Consider the following 21,149-nt stretch of genomic DNA (forward strand, 5'->3'; position numbering starts at 1 on the left):
TACTACTCCCTCTGTACCCCGCTCTGTGTGTACCCCAGTACTACTCCCTGTGTACCCCAGTACTAATCCCTCTGTACCCCGCTCTGTGTGTACCCCAGTACTAATCCCTCCGTACCCCGCTCTGTGTACCCCAGTACTACGCCCTCTGTACCCTGCTCTGTGTGTACCCCAGTACTACTCCCTCTGTACCCCGCTCTGTGTGTACCCCAGTACTACTCCCTCTGTACCCCGCTCTGTGTGTACCCCAGTACTACTCCCTCCGTACCTCGCTCTGTGTGTACCCCAGTACTACTCCCTCTGTACCCCGCTCTGTGTGTACCCCAGTACTACTCCCTCTGTACCCCGCTCTGTGTGTACCCCAGTACTAATCCCTCCATACACCGCTCTGTGTGTACCCCAGTACTAATCCCTTCATACCCCGCTCTGTGTGTACCCCAGTACTACTCCCTCCGTACCTCGCTCTGTGTGTACCCCAGTACTACTCCCTCTGTACCCCTCTCTGTGTGTACCCCAGTACTACTCCCTCTGTACCCCAGTAATAATCCCTCCATACCCCGCTCTGTATGTACCCCAGTACTACTTCCTCTGTACCCTACTCTACACCATGTCTACAGGCCTTCCTTTATCTAGATACACCACGTCTACGGACCTTCCTTTATCCAGAGACACCACGTCTACGAGCCTTCCTTTATCTAGATACACCACATCTACGGGCCTTCCTTTATCTAGATACATCACGTCTACGGGCCTTCCTTTATCTAGATACACCACGTCTACGGGCCTTCCTTTATCTAGATACACCACGTCTACAGACCTTCCTTTATCCAGATACACCACGTCTACGGACCTTCCTTTATCCAGATACACCACGTCTACGGACCTTCCTTTATCCAGATACACCACGTCTACAGACCTTCCTTTATCCAGATACACCACGTCTACGAGCCTTCCTTTATCTAGATACACCACATCTACGGACCTTCCTTTATCTAGATACACCACATCTACAGACCTTCCTTTATCCAGATACACCACATCTACAGACCTTCCTTTATCCAGATACACCACGTCTATGGGCCTTCCTTTATCCAGATACACCACGTCTACAGGCCTTCCTTTATCCAGATACACCACATCTACGGGCCTTCCTTTATCCAGATACACCACGTCTACGGGCCTTCCTTTATCCAGATACACCACATCTACGGACCTTCCTTTATCCTGATACACCTTGTCTACGAGCCTTCCTTTATCTAGATACACCACGTCTACGAGCCTTCCTTTATCTAGATACACCACGTCTATGGGCCTTCCTTTATCTAGATACACCACTTCTACGGGCCTTCCTTTATCTAGATACACCATGTCTATGGACCTTCCTTTATCCAGATACACTACGTCTACGGACCTTCCTTTATCTAGATACACCACGTCTATGGACCTTCCTTTATCCAGATACACCACGTCTACAGACCTTCCTTTATCTAGATACACCACGTCTACGGGCCTTCCTTTATCCTGATACACCACGTCTACAGGCCTTCCTTTATCTAGATACACCACGTCTACGGGCCTTCCTTTATCCTGATACACCACGTCTATGGGCCCTCCTTTATCTAGATACACCACGTCTACGGGCCTTCCTTTATCCAGATACACCACATCTACGGGCCTTCCTTTATCTAGATACACCGCGACTACGGGCCTTCCTTTATCTAGATACACCACGTCTACGGGCCTTCCTTTATCCAGATACACCACGTCTATGGACCTTCCTTTATCTAGATACACCACATCTATGGACCTTCCTTTATCTAGATACACCACATCTACGGACCTTCCTTTATCTAGATACACCACGTCTACGGGTCTTCCTTTATCCAGATACACCACGTCTACGGACCTTCCTTTATCCAGATACACCACGTCTATGGGCCTTCCTTTATCTAGATACACCACATCTACGGGTCTCCCTTTATCCAGATACACCACATCTACAGGCCTTCCTTTATCTAGATATACCACGTCTACAAGCCTTCCTTTATCCAGATACACCACGTTTACGGGCCTTCCTTTATCTAGATACACCACGTCTACGGACCTTCCTTTATCTAGATGGCAACTCACCTCCTCATAGAAGGTTAGTAGATCGGTTTGGGAATAATGATTCTTCATGGTTCCATGCTGATTACTGCTAATGATTCCGTTCTCATTACTACAATCTTGTATATAGTCCCTTATCATCCCCTCCAAGAGCTTACATACTATTGGTGTTAGGCTGACTGCTCTGTAATTCCCAGGGATGTATTTTGGGCCATTTTTAAATATTGGGGCTACATTGGCTTTTCTCCAATCAGCTGGTACCATTCCAGTCAGTAGACTGTCAGTAAAAATTAGGAACAATGGTCTGGCAATTACTCGACTGAGTTCCCTAAGTCCCCTCGGGTGCAGCCATCTGGTCCCGGGGATTTATTAATGTTAAGTTTCCGAAGTCTAATTCTAATTCTATCCTCTAATACCCATGGAGGGGCTTCCTGTGATGTGTCCTGAGGATAGACACTGCAGTTGTGGTTACTGAAGCCCCTCCCCCCGACTCCCTCGTGAAGACTGAGGAGAAGAATAAATTCAATACCTTCACCATCCCCCCATCCTTTGTAACCAGATGTCCTTCCTCATTCTTTATGGGACCAATATGGTCTGTCCTCCTTTTTTTACTATTTATGAACTTAAATCATTTCTTGGGATTTTTTTTCTCTCCTCCGCTATGTGTCTTTCATGTTCTATCTCTCCGCCCTGATTGCCCCCTTACATTTCTTGTTGCATTCTTTGTAAAGTCTGAATGCTGATGATGACCCCTCAGCCTTGGATTTTTTAGAGACCTTCTCCTTTGCTTTTATATGTATTTTTACATTGGAGTTAAGCCATTACCTCCCAGCAAGTCTTTGGAATGTGGGAGAGAACCGGAGAACCCGGAGGAAACCCACACAGGCACATCACTTTGCACCCTATAATCTGTGTACCCCACAATATTCCCCCTGTGCCCCATTCTGTGTGTTCCCCAGTATTAATCACTTTGCACCCCATAATCAGTGCACCTCTCTAATAATTCCTCTGATCCCCATTCTGTGTGCACCCCAACATTTGTCCCTCTGTACCCCACTCTATGTGTCCCCCAGTATTTGTCCCTCTGTACCCCATTATGTGTGCCCCCAGAATTAATCTCTGTACCCCAGCCTCTTTGTTTCAGGGTGTACATGTTTGTTGGGGATCCCTTTGTATCTTACCCCTATATTGCAGAAGAGGAACCCCTGTAGCTGATATTAGAACCCATATATCACCCTCATCCCTCCCCACCCCCCCCAATAACTCTGATTAGTCAGAAGACTTCAATGGAATTTTCCTCTCCGGTTTCGCCATGAGAGGCAGCAGAGAGACGAAAAGAGAGAATAGAAGAGGGAGGAGGATGGGAATGTAAGAGAACTGAACTGCGACACAGGACTTCTCACACAGACACAGGACCCCAGAGCTACAGGACCCCAATAGACATAGCACCCCGAAGTCATAGGACATCAGAGACACAGGACCCCAGATTCAGAGGACCCCAGAGACATAGGATCCTAAAGACACAGGACCTCAGATTCAGAGGAGCCCAGAGACACAGGACCCCAGATTCAGAGGACCCCAGAGACACAGGATCCTAGAGACACAGGACCCCAGATTCAGAGGACCCCCAGAGACGTAGGACTCCCCCTTTTCTCTCCATCCCCAGAGTCATAGGACCCCCAGCCACTCCATCCCCAGAGTCATAGGACCCCCTCTCCATCCCCAGAGTCATAGGACCCCCTCTTCATCTTCAGAGTCATAGGACCCCCCTCTCCATCCTCAGAGTCATATGACCCCCTCTCCGTCCCCAGAGTCATAGGACTCCCAGTCCCTCCCTCTCCATCCTCAGAGTCATAGGATCCCCTCTCCATCCTCAGAGTCATAGGACCCCCTCTTTGTCCACAGAGTCATAGGACCCCCTCTTCATCTTCAGAGTCATAGGACCCCCCTCTCCATCCTCAGAGTCATATGACCCCCTCTCCGTCCCCAGAGTCATAGGACTCCCTCTTTGTCCACAGAGTCATAGGACCCCCTCTTCATATTCAGAGTCATAGGACCCCCTCCCTCTCCATCCTCAGAGTCATAGGACCCCCTCTCCATCCTCAGATTCATAGGACCCCCTCTCTGTCCCCAGAGTCATAGGACCCCCTCCCTCTCCATCCTCAGAGTTATAGGACCCCCTCTCCGTCCCCAGAGTCATAGGACCCCTTCCCTCTCCATCCTCAGAGTCATAGGACCCCCTCTCCATCCTCAGATCCATAGGACCCCCTCTCTGTCCCCAGAGTCATAGGACCCCCTCTCCGTCTCCAGAGTCATAGGACCCCCTCTCCGTCTCCAGAGTCATAGGACCCCCTCTCCGTCTCCAGAGTCATAGGACCCCCACCCCGTCTCCAGAGACATAGGACCCCTATTCCCCCCCCCAGTGAGATGGGACATAAGACAGTGAGGGCCCCTCAATGTACATTGCCTCTGTTCCCACTCCAAGGGATCTGGCACTGCTCCTCACAGTGACACGGGGCCCCTGGACCCCTATCTTCTGGATTGCTCTCCAGGTACACAGAAGTGTAAGATCTGCTGTCATCTGGAGCCCCTCACAGTGCTAACCCAAAGAGGAGAACTTACCCCCCCCCCCAGGAGGAAATCCTACCACCCCCAAGGAAGGAAGCCTGACCCCCCCAAGGAGGAGAACTTACCCCCCCCCCCGAGGAAGGAAGCCTGACCACCCCCAAGGAGGAGATCTAACCACCCCAAAAAGGGGAACTTACCCCCCCAAGGAAGGAAGCCTGACCACCCCCAAGGAGGAGATCTAACCACCCCAAAAAGGAGAACTTACCCCCCCCAAGGAAGGAAGCCTGACCACCCCCAAGGAGGAGACCTGACACCCCAAGGAGGAGACCTGACACCCCACGGAGGAAAACTGACACCCCACAGAGGAAAACTGACACCCCACAGAGGAAAACTGACACCCCACGGAGGAAAACTGACACCCCAAGGAGGAGACCTGACCACCCCTAGGTAAGTGACCCTTTTCATTCTGCACCCAGTGAGATGGTTGGACAGAGTTGGGGGGGGGGGGGGTTGTCTGTAGCAGCTGTGAGAAGGATTCTGAATGTCGGGGGAGGGGGGAGCAGTGAGGACTGGAGGGAAGTGTTGTTGCCAATAGTAACCAGGTGTAACATATCGCTACATTCAGCTGATGATGGATCTCTATGTATATGCCCCTCCCCCATCCTATCACCCTCCCAGGCTGTCAGGTGACTGTCATGGCTCCACACATCCCAGAATTCCCTATGGATCTGCTGGGACTTACTTATAGTTCCTCATTGGCTGGAGAGTCATAACCCTCCCCCTCTTCACCCGTTGCGGTAAAGTGATGTCTGGTTGCTATGGGTAACGCTGCTTTTTATTGAGATGTGTAAGAAGTGAGGGCACTGTCCCTTTAAATCTAGAGGACCACGCCCCTTTTTCTAAAGCTGAACTCCAGACAAGTGATTTGTATTTCTGTTCATCCAGTCCTGACATTTACACAGCACAGCCCCGGCAGGACTCTGCTATAGGTCTTGACCCCCCAAGCCTGTGATTGGACAGTGGAAGAAGCAGCTGACTGGTGAGCTTCTCTCTCTGTCACTCTGCTCTCTCCTCCTATCAGCATGTCTCTTATTCATGTATGAGCTTATCCCTCCCCAGTCTGAGCTTTGCTGTACAAGGAACTGCAGAGGGTGAAAACGGATATCTAATGATGTATTCTGTGATCATTTGTGTTTTATATCTGCCGGGAGAACAGACCACACATGTCCCATCTATGTCACCCAGCTGTCCAATCAGGCGGCCCCTACACTGCGCACTTGTTGGTAGATGGGAGGAGATTGACTACACACGATACAATCTGATTGTACAACCTGTTACAGTGATTGTAAAGGGATTTGTTTTATATTATACATGTTATACTTACCTGCGGTGTAATGGGTTTGCAGAGGGTGACCCCGATCCTCTTTTTCTGGGGTCCCCCCACAGGAACTCCTGGCTCTTCCCCCTGATGAATGCCCCAATAGCAATAACAATTCAGCGTTTGTACTGATAGAAACAGAATCCACCGAGCGAATAATGTGTGGATCGAATACAGTGATGGACCCCCCCGAATAAACACCGATGAGGACACACACGACCCTCACCCTAAACGTTGGACCCCCCGAATAAACACCGATGAGAAGGACACACACTCACCCTAAGCAATGGACCCCCCGAATAAACACTGATGAGAAGGACACACACTCACCCTAAGCGATGGACCCCCCGAATAAACACTGATGAGAAGGACACACACTCACCCTAAGCGATGGACCCCCCGAATAAACACCGATGAGAAGGACACACACTCACCCTAAGCGATGGACCCCCCGAATAAACACAGATGAGAAGGACACACACTCACCCTAAGCGATGGACCCCCCGAATAAACACTGATGAGAAGGACACACACTCACCCTAAGCGATGGACCCCCCGAATAAACACCGATGAGAAGGACACACACTCACCCTAAGTGATGGACCCCCCGAATAAACACCGATGAGAAGGACACACACTCACCCTAAGCGATGGACCCCCCGAATAAACACTGATGAGGACACACACTCACCCTAAGCAATGGACCCCCCGAATAAACACCGATGAGAAGGACACACACTCACCCTAAGCCAGGGGTGTCAAACTGGCAGCCCTCCAGATGTTGCAAAACTACAAGTCCCATGAGGCATTGCAAGGCTAACAGTTACAAGCATGACTCTCACAGGCAGAGGCATGATGGGACTTGCAGTTTCGGAACAGCTGGAGGGCCGCCAGTTTGACACCCCTGCCCTAAGCGATGGACCCCCCGAATAAACACCAATGAGAAGGACACACGCGACCCTCACCCTAAACGTTCGACTTCCCGAATAAACACTGATGAGAAGGACACACGCGACCCTCACCCTAAACGTTCGACTTCCCGAATAAACACTGATGAGAAGGACACACGCGACACTCACCCTAAACGTTCGACTTCCCGTATAAACACCAATGAGAAGGACACACGCGACCCTCACCCTAAACGTTCGACCCCCCGAATAAACACTGATGAGAAGGACACACACTCACCCTAAGCAATGGACCCCCCGAATAAACACCGATGAGAAGGACACACACTCACCCTAAGCAATGGACCCCCCGAATAAACACAGATGAGAAGGACACACACTCACCCTAAACGTTCGACCCCCCGAATAAACACTGATGAGAAGGACACACACTCACCCTAAGCAATGGACCCCCCGAATAAACACCGATGAGAAGGACACACACTCACCCTAAACGTTGGACCCCCTGAATAAACACCAATGAGAAGGACACACACTCACCCTAAACGTTCGACTTCCCGAATAAACACAGATGAGAAGGACACACTCATCCTAAGCGATGGACCCCCCCGAATAAACACAGATGAGAAGGACACACACTCACCCTAAGCGATGGACCCCCCCGAACAAACACAGATGAGAAGGACACACTCATCCTAAGCGATGGACCCCCCGAATAAACACAGATGAGAAGGACACACACTCATCCTAAGCGATGGACCCCCCCGAATAAACACAGATGAGAAGGACACACACTCACCCTAAGCGATGGACCCCCCGAACAAACACAGATGAGAAGGACACACACTCACCCTAAGCGATGGACCCCCCGAACAAACACAGATGAGAAGGACACACTCATCCTCAGCGATGGACCCCCCCCCCGAATAAACACAGATGAGAAGGACACACACTCACCCTAAGCGATGGACCCCCCGAACAAACACAGATGAGAAGGACACACACTCACCCTAAGCGATGGACCCCCCGAACAAACACAGATGAGAAGGACACACTCATCCTCAGCGATGGACCCCCCCCCCCGAATAAACACAGATGAGAAGGACACGCACTCACCCTAAACGTTGGACCCCCCGAATAAACACAGATGAGAAGGACACACACTCACCCTCAGCGATGGACCCCCCCCCCCCCGAATAAACACCGATGAGAAGGACACACGTGACCCTCACCCTAAACGTTCGACTTCCCGAATAAAGTATTAAAAAAAAATTATTTCAAATAATGGGCTTCAGCTCCTCAGATTCCACAGGAGCCGTAATCATCAGGCTGTGTCTCCTTCCAAGATCTTACATCGAGTCTCACATAAAGGCAAAACATAAACATTGTGCAGTATTACTGATAAGGTACTCACAAACATCACAGGTAAAATCGCATTTGTGTCCATAAGACAACAAAAGAGGATAGGAAGCAACAGTTTCCAACCAGCAAAATGTCCGACCGTAAAGCGTGGCGACATCACGTAGCTCAGCTCCTTCCTACACGTTTTGTCATTCATAGACATCATCAGGGGCTGTGATGACGTCTATGATGACGAAACACGTAGGATGGAGCTGAGCTCGGTGACCTCAGGAGCCGTGACGACGTCTATGACGAAATGCGTAGGGGGAGCTGAGCTCTGAGATATCAGGGGTCATAAAGACGTCTGTGATGATGAAATGAGTAGGGAGCAGCTGAGCTCCGTGACTTCAGGGGCCGTAAAGACATACTGTGGAGCTGAGCTCCTCTATGTCGGGGCCGTGATGACATCTATGATGACGAAACGCGCAGGGAAGAGCTGAGCTCCTAGACGTCAGGAGCCGTAAAGACGTCTGTGATGAAGAAACCCGTAAGGAGGAGCTGAGCTACGTGACATCAGGGGCCGTAACGATATCTGTGATGATGAAACACATAGGGCGGAACTGAGCTACGTGATTTCAGAGGCCGTGATGACGTCTATGATGACAAAATGCGTAGGGAGGAGCTGAGCTACAAGACAGCAGGGGCCGTGACGTCTGTAATGCCAAACACGCAGGAAGGAGCTATGCTACATGACGTCAGGGGCCGTAATGATGTCTGTGATGACGAAATGTGCAGGGAGGAGCTATGTAACGTCAGGGGTGCCGTCAGAGTCCACAGTATCTGTAATCATCAGGCTCTGTCTCCTTCCAAGATCTTATATCGAGTCTCACATAAAGGCAAAACATAAACATTGCGCGGCATTACTGATAAGGTGCCAAGGTACAAACATCATCGGTACAATCGCATTTGTGTCCATTAGACAAGCGAGAATAGGAATCGACTGTTTCCAACCAGCAAAATGGCCCAGCTCCACCTACGCGTTTTGTCATCATAGATGTCATCACAGCCCCTGATGTCACGTAGCTCAGCTCCTCCCTACGCCTTTCATTACCATAGACGTCAATATGGCCCCTGACGTCATGTAGCTCAGCTCTTTCCTACACATTTCATCATCAGACATCATCAAGGCCCCTGACTTCACGTAGCTCAACTCCTCCCTATGAGTTTCTACGTGACGTCAGGGGCCGTAATGACGTCTGTGATATAGAAATGTGCAGGGAGGAGCTGAGCTATGTAACATCAGGAGTGCCGTGATGATGTCTATGATGATATGCATAGGGAGGAGCTGAGCTACATGACTTCAGGGGCCTTGATGATGTCTGATGATGAAACGCGTAGAAAAGAGCTGAGCTATGTGACATCAGGGGCCGTTATGACGTCTATGATGACAAAACGCGTAGGGAAGGGCTGGGCCATTTTGCTGGTTGGAAACAGTCGCTTCCTATCCTATCTTGTTGTCTAATGGACACAGCCTGATGATTACGGCTATTGTGGAATCTGAGGAGTTGAAGCCCATTATTTGAATTATTATTCGAGTGATCCAACGCTTAGGGTAAGAGTCACGAGTGTTCTTCTCATCGGTGGTGGATCGTCATCTTATTTTTATTGATGGTTCTCCCAGCTGCTTACATAAGTCCTTCATTTATGAGTCCTTCAAGGAGCGCCGATATTTTTGTGGTTTCTCCGGTAGCAAGCTGCTCTCTATGAGGGGCCCACGTGTGTGCTCGCTCCTGAGCTGTGTGCGTCCATAGACACACACAGCACAACTCAGCTCCGCCCCCCTCTTCGCTGAGCCTATGAAAAGAGAGCTGTACTACCTGTAGAAGTACCTGAATGGGGGGGTAACATTCTCTCAGATCCCCCTCCCTCGCCGTCTTGTCTAGAACCGCGGCTGCGGATGGAAACGGGGGGCCGCTATTGGCTGAGGAAGGTTCTTCGGCACAAACAAAGCTTTCCTCTTATTTGTTTTCCCGTCTTTTGTCCATTGTGTGGGTGGTGGTGACATCTCTCCTCATCCCCGATCATTAACCCCTCACATTGCCGCTTCTCCCCCCTCTGCAGATACCTCAGGACAGCGCCGCCTGCTGGACGCTTCAAGATGCTGATGCAGCTCCCGCCCTCAGGTGAGTGCGCAGGACGGTGGCATACACTTACCTGTAAATAGTCTGTCTTGGATCACAGCTGGGAGGGTAAATGACTCGAAGGAGATTGTACAATCAGATTGTATCGTGTGTGGCAGGAAACTGTTAGTGATTGGAAAGGGATTGTATGATATTGAGGGGGGTCGTTTAGGTGGAATACGTCCCCACACTCCGCTCGAGTATACCGCTTCCTCCAGTCTGGACATAGGAACAGATATTTTAGTCGATTGCATAAGACCAGCCCACAAATTGTATGAACGTGGAACAAAAATACCGTCTTTTTATACACTTGAGAAGGAGGCAACTCGCCACATATTTACCCAAAACCCTCACACAATAGTGAGATGACGAGGTCCAGCTGACTCATGGCGGGTCCGATCATCAAGGATCCTCCGAGAGTCGCCTCAGATGAGCCGGAAACAATCGGTGAATGGGAACTCACACCCAGATAAAGCTTTGAATAATCAGGATCTCACTGCAGGTCAGACTGTCCGGCCCCAAAGTCACACATTACAATTACACATGATCACAAGGAGAACCACAGAACACCTTCAGACAACAGCAGGAGACCCCCAGTAATAGACTGTCCGGCCCCTAAGTCACAAGGTACAATACACATGATCACAAGGAGAAACACAGAACACCTTCAGACAATAGCAGGAGACCCCCAGTAATAGACTGTCCGGCCCCAAAGTCACACATTACATTACACATGATCACAAGGAGAACCACAGAACACCTTCAGACAATAGCAGGAGACCCCCAGTAATAGACTGTCTGGCCCCAAAGTCACACATTACATTACACATGATCACAAGGAGAACCACAGAACACCTTCAGACAACAGCAGGAGACCCCCAGTAATAGACTGTCCGGCCCCTAAGTCACAAGGTACAATACACATGATCACAAGGAGAACCACAGAACACCTTCAGACAACAGCAGGAGACCCCCAGTAATAGACTGTCCGGCCCCAAAGTCACACATTACATTACACATGATCACAAGGAGAAACACAGATCACCTTCAGACAACAGCAGGAGACCCCCAGTAATAGACTGTCCGGCCCCAAAGTCACACATTACAATACACATGATCACAAGGAGAACCACAGAACACCTTCAGACAATAGCCGGAGACCCCCAGTAATAGACTGCCCGGCCCCAAAGTCACAAGGTACAATACACATGATCACAAGGAGAAACACAGAACACCTTCAGACAATAGCTGGATACATCCAATAATAGACTGTCCGGCCCCTAAGTCACACATTACATTACACATGATCACAAGGAGAACCACAGAACACCTTCAGACAATAGCAGGAGACCCCCAGTAATAGACTGCCCGGCCCCAAAGTCACACATTACAATACACATGATCACAAGGAGAACCACAGAACACCTTCAGACAATAGCTGGAGACATCCAATAATAGACTGTCCGGCCCCTAAGTCACACATTACATTACACATGATCACAAGGAGAACCACAGAACACCTTCAGACAATAGCAGGAGACCCCCAGTAAAAGACTGCCCGGCCCCAAGGTCACAAGGTACAATACAGATTATCACAAGGAGAACCACAGAACACCTTCAGACAACAGCAGGAGACCCCCAGTAATAGACTGCCCGGCCCCAAAGTCACACATTACATTACACATGATCACAAGGAGAACCACAGAACACCTTCAGACAACAGCAGGAGACCCCCAGTAATAGACTGCCCGGCCCCAAAGTCACACATTACATTACACATGATCACAAGGAGAAACACAGAACACCTTCAGACAATAGCAGGAGACCCTCAGTAATAGACTGCCCGGCCCCAAAGTCACAAGGTACAATACACACGATCACAAGGAGGAACACAGAACACCTTCAGACAATAGCAGGAGACCCCCAGTAATAGACTGCCCGGCCCCAAAGTCACACATTACATTACACATAATCACAAGGAGAACCACAGAACACCTTCAGACAATAGCAGGAGACCTCCAGTAATAGACTGTGCGGCCCCAAGGTCACACATTACATTACACATAATCACAAGGAGAACCACAGAACACCTTCAGACAATAGCAGGAGACCCCCAGTAATAGACTGTGCGGCCCCAAAGTCACACATTACATTACACATGATCACAAGGAGAAACACAGAACACCTTCAGACAATAGCAGGAGACCCCCAGTAATAGACTGTCCGGCCCCAAGGTCACAAGGTACAGTACACATGATCACAAGGAGAACCACAGAACACCTTCGGACAACAGCAGGAGACCCCCAGTAATAGACTGTCCGGCCCCAAAGTCACACATTACATTACACATGATCACAAGGAGAACCACAGAACACCTTCGGACAACAGCAGGAGACCCCCAGTAATAGACTGTCCGGCCCCAAGGTACAATACACATCATCACAAGGAGAAACACAGAACACCTTCAGACAATAGCAGGAGACCCCCAGTAATAGACTACCCGGCCCCTAAGTCACAAGGTACAATACACATGATCACAAGGAGAAACACAGAACACCTTCAGACAATAGCAGGAGACCCCCAGTAATAGACTGTCCGGCCCCAAGGTACAATACAGATTATCACAAGGAGAACCACAGAACACCTTCAGACAATAGCAGGAGACCCCCAGTAACAGACTGCCCGGCCCCAAAGTCACACATTATATTACACATGATCACAAGAAGAACCACAGAACACCTTCAGACAACAGCAGGAGACCCCCAGTAATAGACTGTCCGGCCCCTAAGTCACAAGGTACAATACACATGATCACAAGGAGAAACACAGAACACCTTCAGACAATAGCAGGAGACCCCCAGTAATAGACTGTCCGGCCCCAAAGTCACACATTACATTACACATGATCACAAGGAGAACCACAGAACACCTTCAGACAATAGCAGGAGACCCCCAGTAATAGACTGTCCGGCCCCAAAGTCACACATTACATTACACATGATCACAAGGAGAACCACAGAACACCTTCAGACAACAGCAGGAGACCCCCAGTAATAGACTGTCCGGCCCCTAAGTCACAAGGTACAATACACATGATCACAAGGAGAACCACAGAACACCTTCAGACAACAGCAGGAGACCCCCAGTAATAGACTGTCCGGCCCCAAAGTCACACATTACATTACACATGATCACAAGGAGAAACACAGATCACCTTCAGACAACAGCAGGAGACCCCCAGTAATAGACTGTCCGGCCCCAAAGTCACACATTACAATACACATGATCACAAGGAGAACCACAGAACACCTTCAGACAATAGCCGGAGACCCCCAGTAATAGACTGCCCGGCCCCAAAGTCACAAGGTACAATACACATGATCACAAGGAGAAACACAGAACACCTTCAGACAATAGCTGGATACATCCAATAATAGACTGTCCGGCCCCTAAGTCACACATTACATTACACATGATCACAAGGAGAACCACAGAACACCTTCAGACAATAGCAGGAGACCCCCAGTAATAGACTGCCCAGCCCCAAAGTCACACATTACAATACACATGATCACAAGGAGAACCACAGAACACCTTCAGACAATAGCTGGAGACATCCAATAATAGACTGTCCGGCCCCTAAGTCACACATTACATTACACATGATCACAAGGAGAACCACAGAACACCTTCAGACAATAGCAGGAGACCCCCAGTAAAAGACTGCCCGGCCCCAAGGTCACAAGGTACAATACAGATTATCACAAGGAGAACCACAGAACACCTTCAGACAACAGCAGGAGACCCCCAGTAATAGACTGCCCGGCCCCAAAGTCACACATTACATTACACATGATCACAAGGAGAACCACAGAACACCTTCAGACAACAGCAGGAGACCCCCAGTAATAGACTGCCCGGCCCCAAAGTCACACATTACATTACACATGATCACAAGGAGAAACACAGAACACCTTCAGACAATAGCAGGAGACCCTCAGTAATAGACTGCCCGGCCCCAAAGTCACAAGGTACAATACACACGATCACAAGGAGGAACACAGAACACCTTCAGACAATAGCAGGAGACCCCCAGTAATAGACTGCCCGGCCCCAAAGTCACACATTACATTACACATAATCACAAGGAGAACCACAGAACACCTTCAGACAATAGCAGGAGACCTCCAGTAATAGACTGTGCGGCCCCAAGGTCACACATTACATTACACATAATCACAAGGAGAACCACAGAACACCTTCAGACAATAGCAGGAGACCCCCAGTAATAGACTGTGCGGCCCCAAAGTCACACATTACATTACACATGATCACAAGGAGAAACACAGATCACCTTCAGACAATAGCAGGAGACCCCCAGTAATAGACTGTCCGGCCCCAAGGTCACAAGGTACAGTACACATGATCACAAGGAGAACCACAGAACACCTTCGGACAACAGCAGGAGACCCCCAGTAATAGACTGTCCGGCCCCAAAGTCACACATTACATTACACATGATCACAAGGAGAACCACAGAACACCTTCAGACAACAGCAGGAGACCCCCAGTAATAGACTGTCCGGCCCCAAGGTACAATACACATCATCACAAGGAGAAACACAGAACACCTTCAGACAATAGCAGGAGACCCCCAGTAATAGACTACCCGGCCCCTAAGTCACAAGGTACAATACACATGATCACAAGGAGAAACACAGAACACCTTCAGACAATAGCAGGAGACCCCCAGTAATAGACTGTCCGGCCCCAAGGTACAATACAGATTATCACAAGGAGAACCACAGAACACCTTCAGACAATAGCAGGAGACCCCCAGTAACAGACTGCCCGGCCCCAAAGTCACACATTATATTACACATGATCACAAGAAGAACCACAGAACACCTTCAGACAACAGCAGGAGACCCCCAGTAATAGACTGCCCGGCCCCAAAGTCACACATTACAATACACATGATCACAAGGAGAACCACAGAACACCTTCAGACAATAGCCGGAGACCCCCAGTAATAGACTGCCCGGCCCCAAAGTCACAAGGTACAATACACATGATCACAAGGAGAAACACAGAACACCTTCAGACAATAGCAGGAGACCCCCAGTAATAGACTACCCGGCCCCTAAGTTACACATTACATTACACATGATCACAAGGAGAAACACAGAACACCTTCAGACAACAGCAGGAGACCCCCAGTAATAGACTGCCCGGCCCCAAGGTCACACATTACATTACACATGATCACAAGGAGAAAAACAGAACACCTTCAGACAATAGCAGGAGACCCCCAGTAATAGACTGTCCGGCCCCAAAGTCACACATTACATTACACATGATCACAAGGAGAACCACGGAACACCTTCAGACAATAGCCGGAGACCCCCAGTAATAGACTGCCCGGCCCCAAAGTCACAAGGTACAATACACATGATCACAAGGAGAAACACAGAACACCTTCAGACAACAGCAGGAGACCCCCAGTATCAGACTGCCTGGCCCCAAGGTCACAAGGTACAATACACATGATCACAAGGAGAACCACAGAACACCTTCAGACAATAGCTGGATACATCCAATAATAGACTGTCCGGCCCCTAAGTCACACATTACATTACACATGATCACAAGGAGAACCACAGAACACCTTCAGACAATAGCAGGAGACCCCCAGTAATAGACTGCCCAGCCCCAAAGTCACACATTACAAAACACATGATCACAAGGAGAACCACAGAACACCTTCAGACAATAGCTGGAGACATCCAATAATAGACTGTCCGGCCCCTAAGTCACACATTACATTACACATGATCACAAGGAGAACCACAGAACACCTTCAGACAATAGCAGGAGACCCCCAGTAAAAGACTGCCCGGCCCCAAGGTCACAAGGTACAATACAGATTATCACAAGGAGAACCACAGAACACCTTCAGACAACAGCAGGAGACCCCCAGTAATAGACTGCCCGGCCCCAAAGTCACACATTACATTACACATGATCACAAGGAGAACCACAGAACACCTTCAGACAACAGCAGGAGACCCCCAGTAATAGACTGCCCGGCCCCAAAGTCACACATTACATTACACATGATCACAAGGAGAAACACAGAACACCTTCAGACAATAGCAGGAGACCCCCAGTAATAGACTGTCCGGCCCCAAAGTCACACATTACATTACACATGATCACAAGGAGAAACACAGAACACCTTCAGACAATAGCAGGAGACCCCCAGTAATAGACTGCCCGGCCCCAAAGTCACACAGTACATTACACATGATCACAAGGAGAAACACAGAACACCTTCAGACAATAGCAGGAGACCCCCAGTAATAGACTGTCCGGCCCCAAAGTCACACATTACATTACACATGATCACAAGGATAACAGAACACCTTCAGACAATAGCAAGAGACCCCCAGTAATAGACTGCCCGGCCCCAAGGTCACAAGGTACAATACACATGATCACAAGGAGAAACACAGAACACCTTCAGACAATAGCAGGAGACCCCCAGTAATAGACTGCCCGGCCCCAAAGTCACACATTACATTACACATAATCACAAGGAGAAACACAGAACACCTTCAGACAACAGCAGGAGACCCCCAGTAATAGACTGCCCGGCCCCAAAGTCACACATTACATTACACATGATCACAAGGATAACAACAGAACACCTTCAGACAATAGCAGGAGACCCCCAGTAATAGATTGTCCGGCCCCAAAGTCACACATTACATTACACATGATCACAAGGATAACAACAGAACACCTTCAGACAATAGCAGGAGACCCCCAGTAATAGACTGCCCGGCCCCAAAGTCACACATTACATTACACATCATCACAAGGAGCACCACAGAACACCTTCAGACAACAGCAGGAGACCCCCAGTAATAGACTGTGCGGCCCCAAAGTCACACATTACATTACACATGATCACAAGGATAACAACAGAACACCTTCAGACAATAGCAGGAGACCCCCAGTAATAGACTGTGCGGCTCCTACAGGGAACAGAGGTCAATGTGACCAGCTCCCCCAATGAACATATATAGTTTAGAATCAACAAACCAGGAATAGTCTTTATAGATTTCTTGAGGATATTGTTGATAAATATTACTGTCCCATCTGAAGTAATCCAAACCGCGTTCTCAGTGTCCATTAAGTAGTTGTCCATCCTTTGCTCAGTCACCCTGTGCCCCCAATAGACACGGGGTCACTTACACAGGTTTCCCGACCTCTCTAAAGTAAGTTGGGTTCCATAAGCCTCCCACCCAAAGGGACTCCTGTCACACTTCTTAGATTTGGTGAATCTTCCATTCATTGTATAGAGATTGTACAATCAGATTGTGAGATATATGGCCATTAATACAAATAGTGTTACCACTGTATGGCCGCCTTTATACAGAGGAAGGGCTGCGAATTCTGCGGGTGAATATGGTGACTGGGGATGCTGCGGGTCTATATGGTGACTGGGGATGCTGCAGGTGAATCCGGTGACTGGGGATGCTGCGGGTGAATCCGGTGACTGGGGATGCTGCGGGTGAATCCGGTGACTGGGGATGCTGCGGGTGAATCCGGTGACTGGGGATACTGCGGGTGAATCCGGTGACTGGGGATGCTGCAGGTGAATCCGGTGACTGGGGATGCTGCGGGTGAATCTGGTGACTGCGGGTGAATCCGGTGACTGTGGATACTGCGGGTGAATCCGGTGACTGTGGATACTGCGGGTGAATCCGGTGACTGGGGATGCTGCGGGTGAATCCGGTGACTGGGGATGAACACGGTGACTGTGGATACTGCGGGTGAATACAGTGACTGGGGATGCTGCGGGTGAATACGGTGACTGTGGATACTGCGGGTGAATCCGGTGACTGGGGATGCTGCGGGTAAATACAGTGACTAGGGATGCTGCGGGTGAATCCGGTGACTGGGGATGCTGCGGGTGAATCCGGTGACTGGGGATGAACACGGTGACTGTGGATACTGCGGGTGAATACAGTGACTGGGGATGCTGCGGGTGAATACGGTGACTGTGGATGCTGCGGGTGAATCCGGTGACTGGGGATGCTGCGGGTAAATACAGTGACTAGGGATGCTGCGGGTGAATCCGGTGACTGGGGATGCTGCGGGTGAATCCGGTGACTGGGGATGCTGCGGGTGAATACGGTGACTGGGGATGAACACGGTGACTGTGGATACTGCTGGTAAATATGGTGTCTGTGGATGCTGCGGGTGAATACAGTGACTGGGGATGCTGCGGGTGAATACGGTGACTGGGGATGCTGCAGGTGAATACGGTGACTGGGGATGCTGCAGGTGAATACGGTGACTGGGGATGCTGCAGGTGAATACGGTGACTGGATATGCTGCGGGTGAATACGGTGACTGGGGATGCTGCAGGTGAATACGGTGACTGGGGATGCTGCGGATGAACACGGTGACTGGATATACTGCGGGTGAATACGGTGACTGGGGATGCTGCAGGTGAATACGGTGACTGGGGATGCTGCAGGTGAATACGGTGACTGGGGATGCTGCAGGTGAATACGGTGACTGGGGATGCTGCAGGTGAATACGGTGACTGGGGATGCTGCAGGTGAATACGGTGACTGGATATGCTGCGGGTGAATACGGTGACTGGATATACTGCGGGTGAATACGGTGACTGGATATGCTGCGGGTGAATACGGTGACTGGATATACTGCGGGTGAATACGGTGACTGGGGATGCTGCAGGTGAATACGGTGACTGGATATGCTGCGGGTGAATACGGTGACTGGATATACTGCGGGTGAATACGGTGACTGGATATACTGCGGGTGAATACGGTGACTGGGGATGCTGCAGGTGAATACGGTGACTGGATATACTGCGGGTGAATACGGTGACTGTGGATGCTGCGGATGAACACAGTGACTGGATATACTGCGGGTGAATATGGTGACTGTGGATGCTGCGGGTGAATATAGTGACTGTGGATGCTGCGGGTGAATATAGTGACTGTGGATGCTGCGGGTGAATACGGTGACTGTGGATGCTGCGGGTGAATATAGTGACTGTGGATGCTGCGGGTGAATATGGTGACTGTGGATGCTGCGGGTGAATATGGTGACTGTGGATGCTGCGGGTGAATATAGTGACTGTGGATGCTGCGGGTGAATATGGTGACTGTGGATGCTGCGGGTGAATATAGTGACTGTGGATGCTGCGGGTGAATATAGTGACTGTGGATGCTGCGGGTGAATGGTGTGACCATTGATATCGGACAGATTAGAATAATTATATCTTCTAGATACAAAGTTTTGGAGATTCTACCGGGGGATCGTGTTGGTATATCGGGTGCGGGTGAATACAGTGACTGCGGATTCTGCAGGTGAATACGACAACGGCGGATTCTGTGGGTAAATGTCGTGACTGTGAATGCTGCGGGGAGAATACGGTGTCTGCGGTTCCTGCGGGAGAATACGGTGTCTGCGGTTCCTGCGGGAGAATACGGTGTCTGCGGTTCCTGCGGGAGAATACGGTGTCTGCGGTTCCTGCGGGAGAATACGGTGTCTGCGGTTCCTGCGGGTGAATACGATGTCTGCGGGTGAATACGTTGTCTGCGGTTCCTGCGGGAGAATACGGTGTCTGCGGTTCCTGCGGGAGAATACGGTGTCTGCGGTTCCTGCGGGTGAATACGGTGTCTGCGGTTCCTGCGGGAGAATACGGTGTCTGCGGGAGAATACGGTGTCTGTGGTTCCAGCGGGTGAATACGGTGTCTGCAGGAGAATACGGTTCCTGCGGGTGAATATGGTGGCTTCGGTTCCTGCGGGTGAATACGGTGTCTGCGGGAGAATACGGTTCCTGCGGGTGAATATGGTGGCTTCGGTTCCTGCGGGAGAATACGGTGTCTGCGGGTGAATACGGTGTCTGCGGTTCCTGCGGGTGAATATGGTGTCTGCGGTTCCTGCGGGTGAATACGGTGTCTGCGGTTCCTGCGGGTGAATACGGTTCCTGCGGGTGAATACGGTGTCTGCGGTTCCTGCGGGTGAATATGGTGTCTGCGGTTCCTGCGGGTGAATATGGTGTCTGCGGTTCCTGCGGGTGAATACGGTGTCTGCGGTTCCTGCGGGTGAATACGGTTCCTGCGGGTGAATACGGTGTCTGCGGTTCCTGCGGGTGAATATGGTGTCTGCGGTTCCTGCGGGTGAATATGGTGTCTGCGGTTCCTGCGGGTGAATACGGTTCCTGCGGGTGAATATGGTGTCTGCGGTTCCTGCGGGTGAATATGTTGTCTGCGGTTCCTGCGGGAGAATACGGTGTCTGCGGTTCCATACGGTGTCTGCGGTTCCTGCGGGTGAATACGGTGTCTGCGGTTCCTGCGGGAGAATATGGTTCCTGCGGGTGAATTCGGTGGCTGCGGGTGAATACGGTGTCTGCGGTTCCTGCGGGAGAATATGGTTCCTGCGGGTGAATTCGGTGGCTGCGGGTGAATACGGTGACCATTGATATCGGACAGATTAGAATGATATATATCTTCTACATACACAGTTTTGGAGATCATACCGATGATCTTGCGGTGAGTGTCGGCGATCGATCATACCGATGATCTTGCGGTGAGTGTCGGCGATCGATCATACCGATGATCT

The 21,149-nt window shown here is 50.2% G+C and overlaps 1 protein-coding gene across 7 annotated transcripts in view; it reads left to right on the forward strand.

Moving 5' to 3' along the window:
* Nucleotides 1–3,120: 3,120 nt before the first annotated feature.
* The window catches only part of TMEM269 (transmembrane protein 269), a 32,678-nt gene continuing 14,649 nt past the window's right edge, over nt 3,121–21,149 (forward strand). Inside the window, exons 1-4 of one of the 7 annotated variants that reach the window (XM_040327040.1) lie at nt 4,551–4,760; nt 4,878–5,118; nt 10,420–10,481; nt 19,811–19,891. In XM_040327040.1, the coding sequence (XP_040182974.1) occupies nt 10,457–10,481; nt 19,811–19,891 (106 nt within the window). In that variant the 5' untranslated portion in view covers nt 4,551–4,760; nt 4,878–5,118; nt 10,420–10,456. Of the gene's footprint in view, nt 5,119–10,419; nt 10,482–19,810; nt 19,892–21,149 lie in introns of all 7 variants that reach the window. The other 6 variants (XM_040327035.1, XM_040327037.1, XM_040327034.1 and 3 more) reach the window with 6 other exon arrangements.

The sequence above is a fragment of the Rana temporaria genome, chromosome 10, assembly GCF_905171775.1.
Source record: "Rana temporaria chromosome 10, aRanTem1.1, whole genome shotgun sequence".
NCBI lineage: Eukaryota > Metazoa > Chordata > Amphibia > Anura > Ranidae > Rana > Rana temporaria.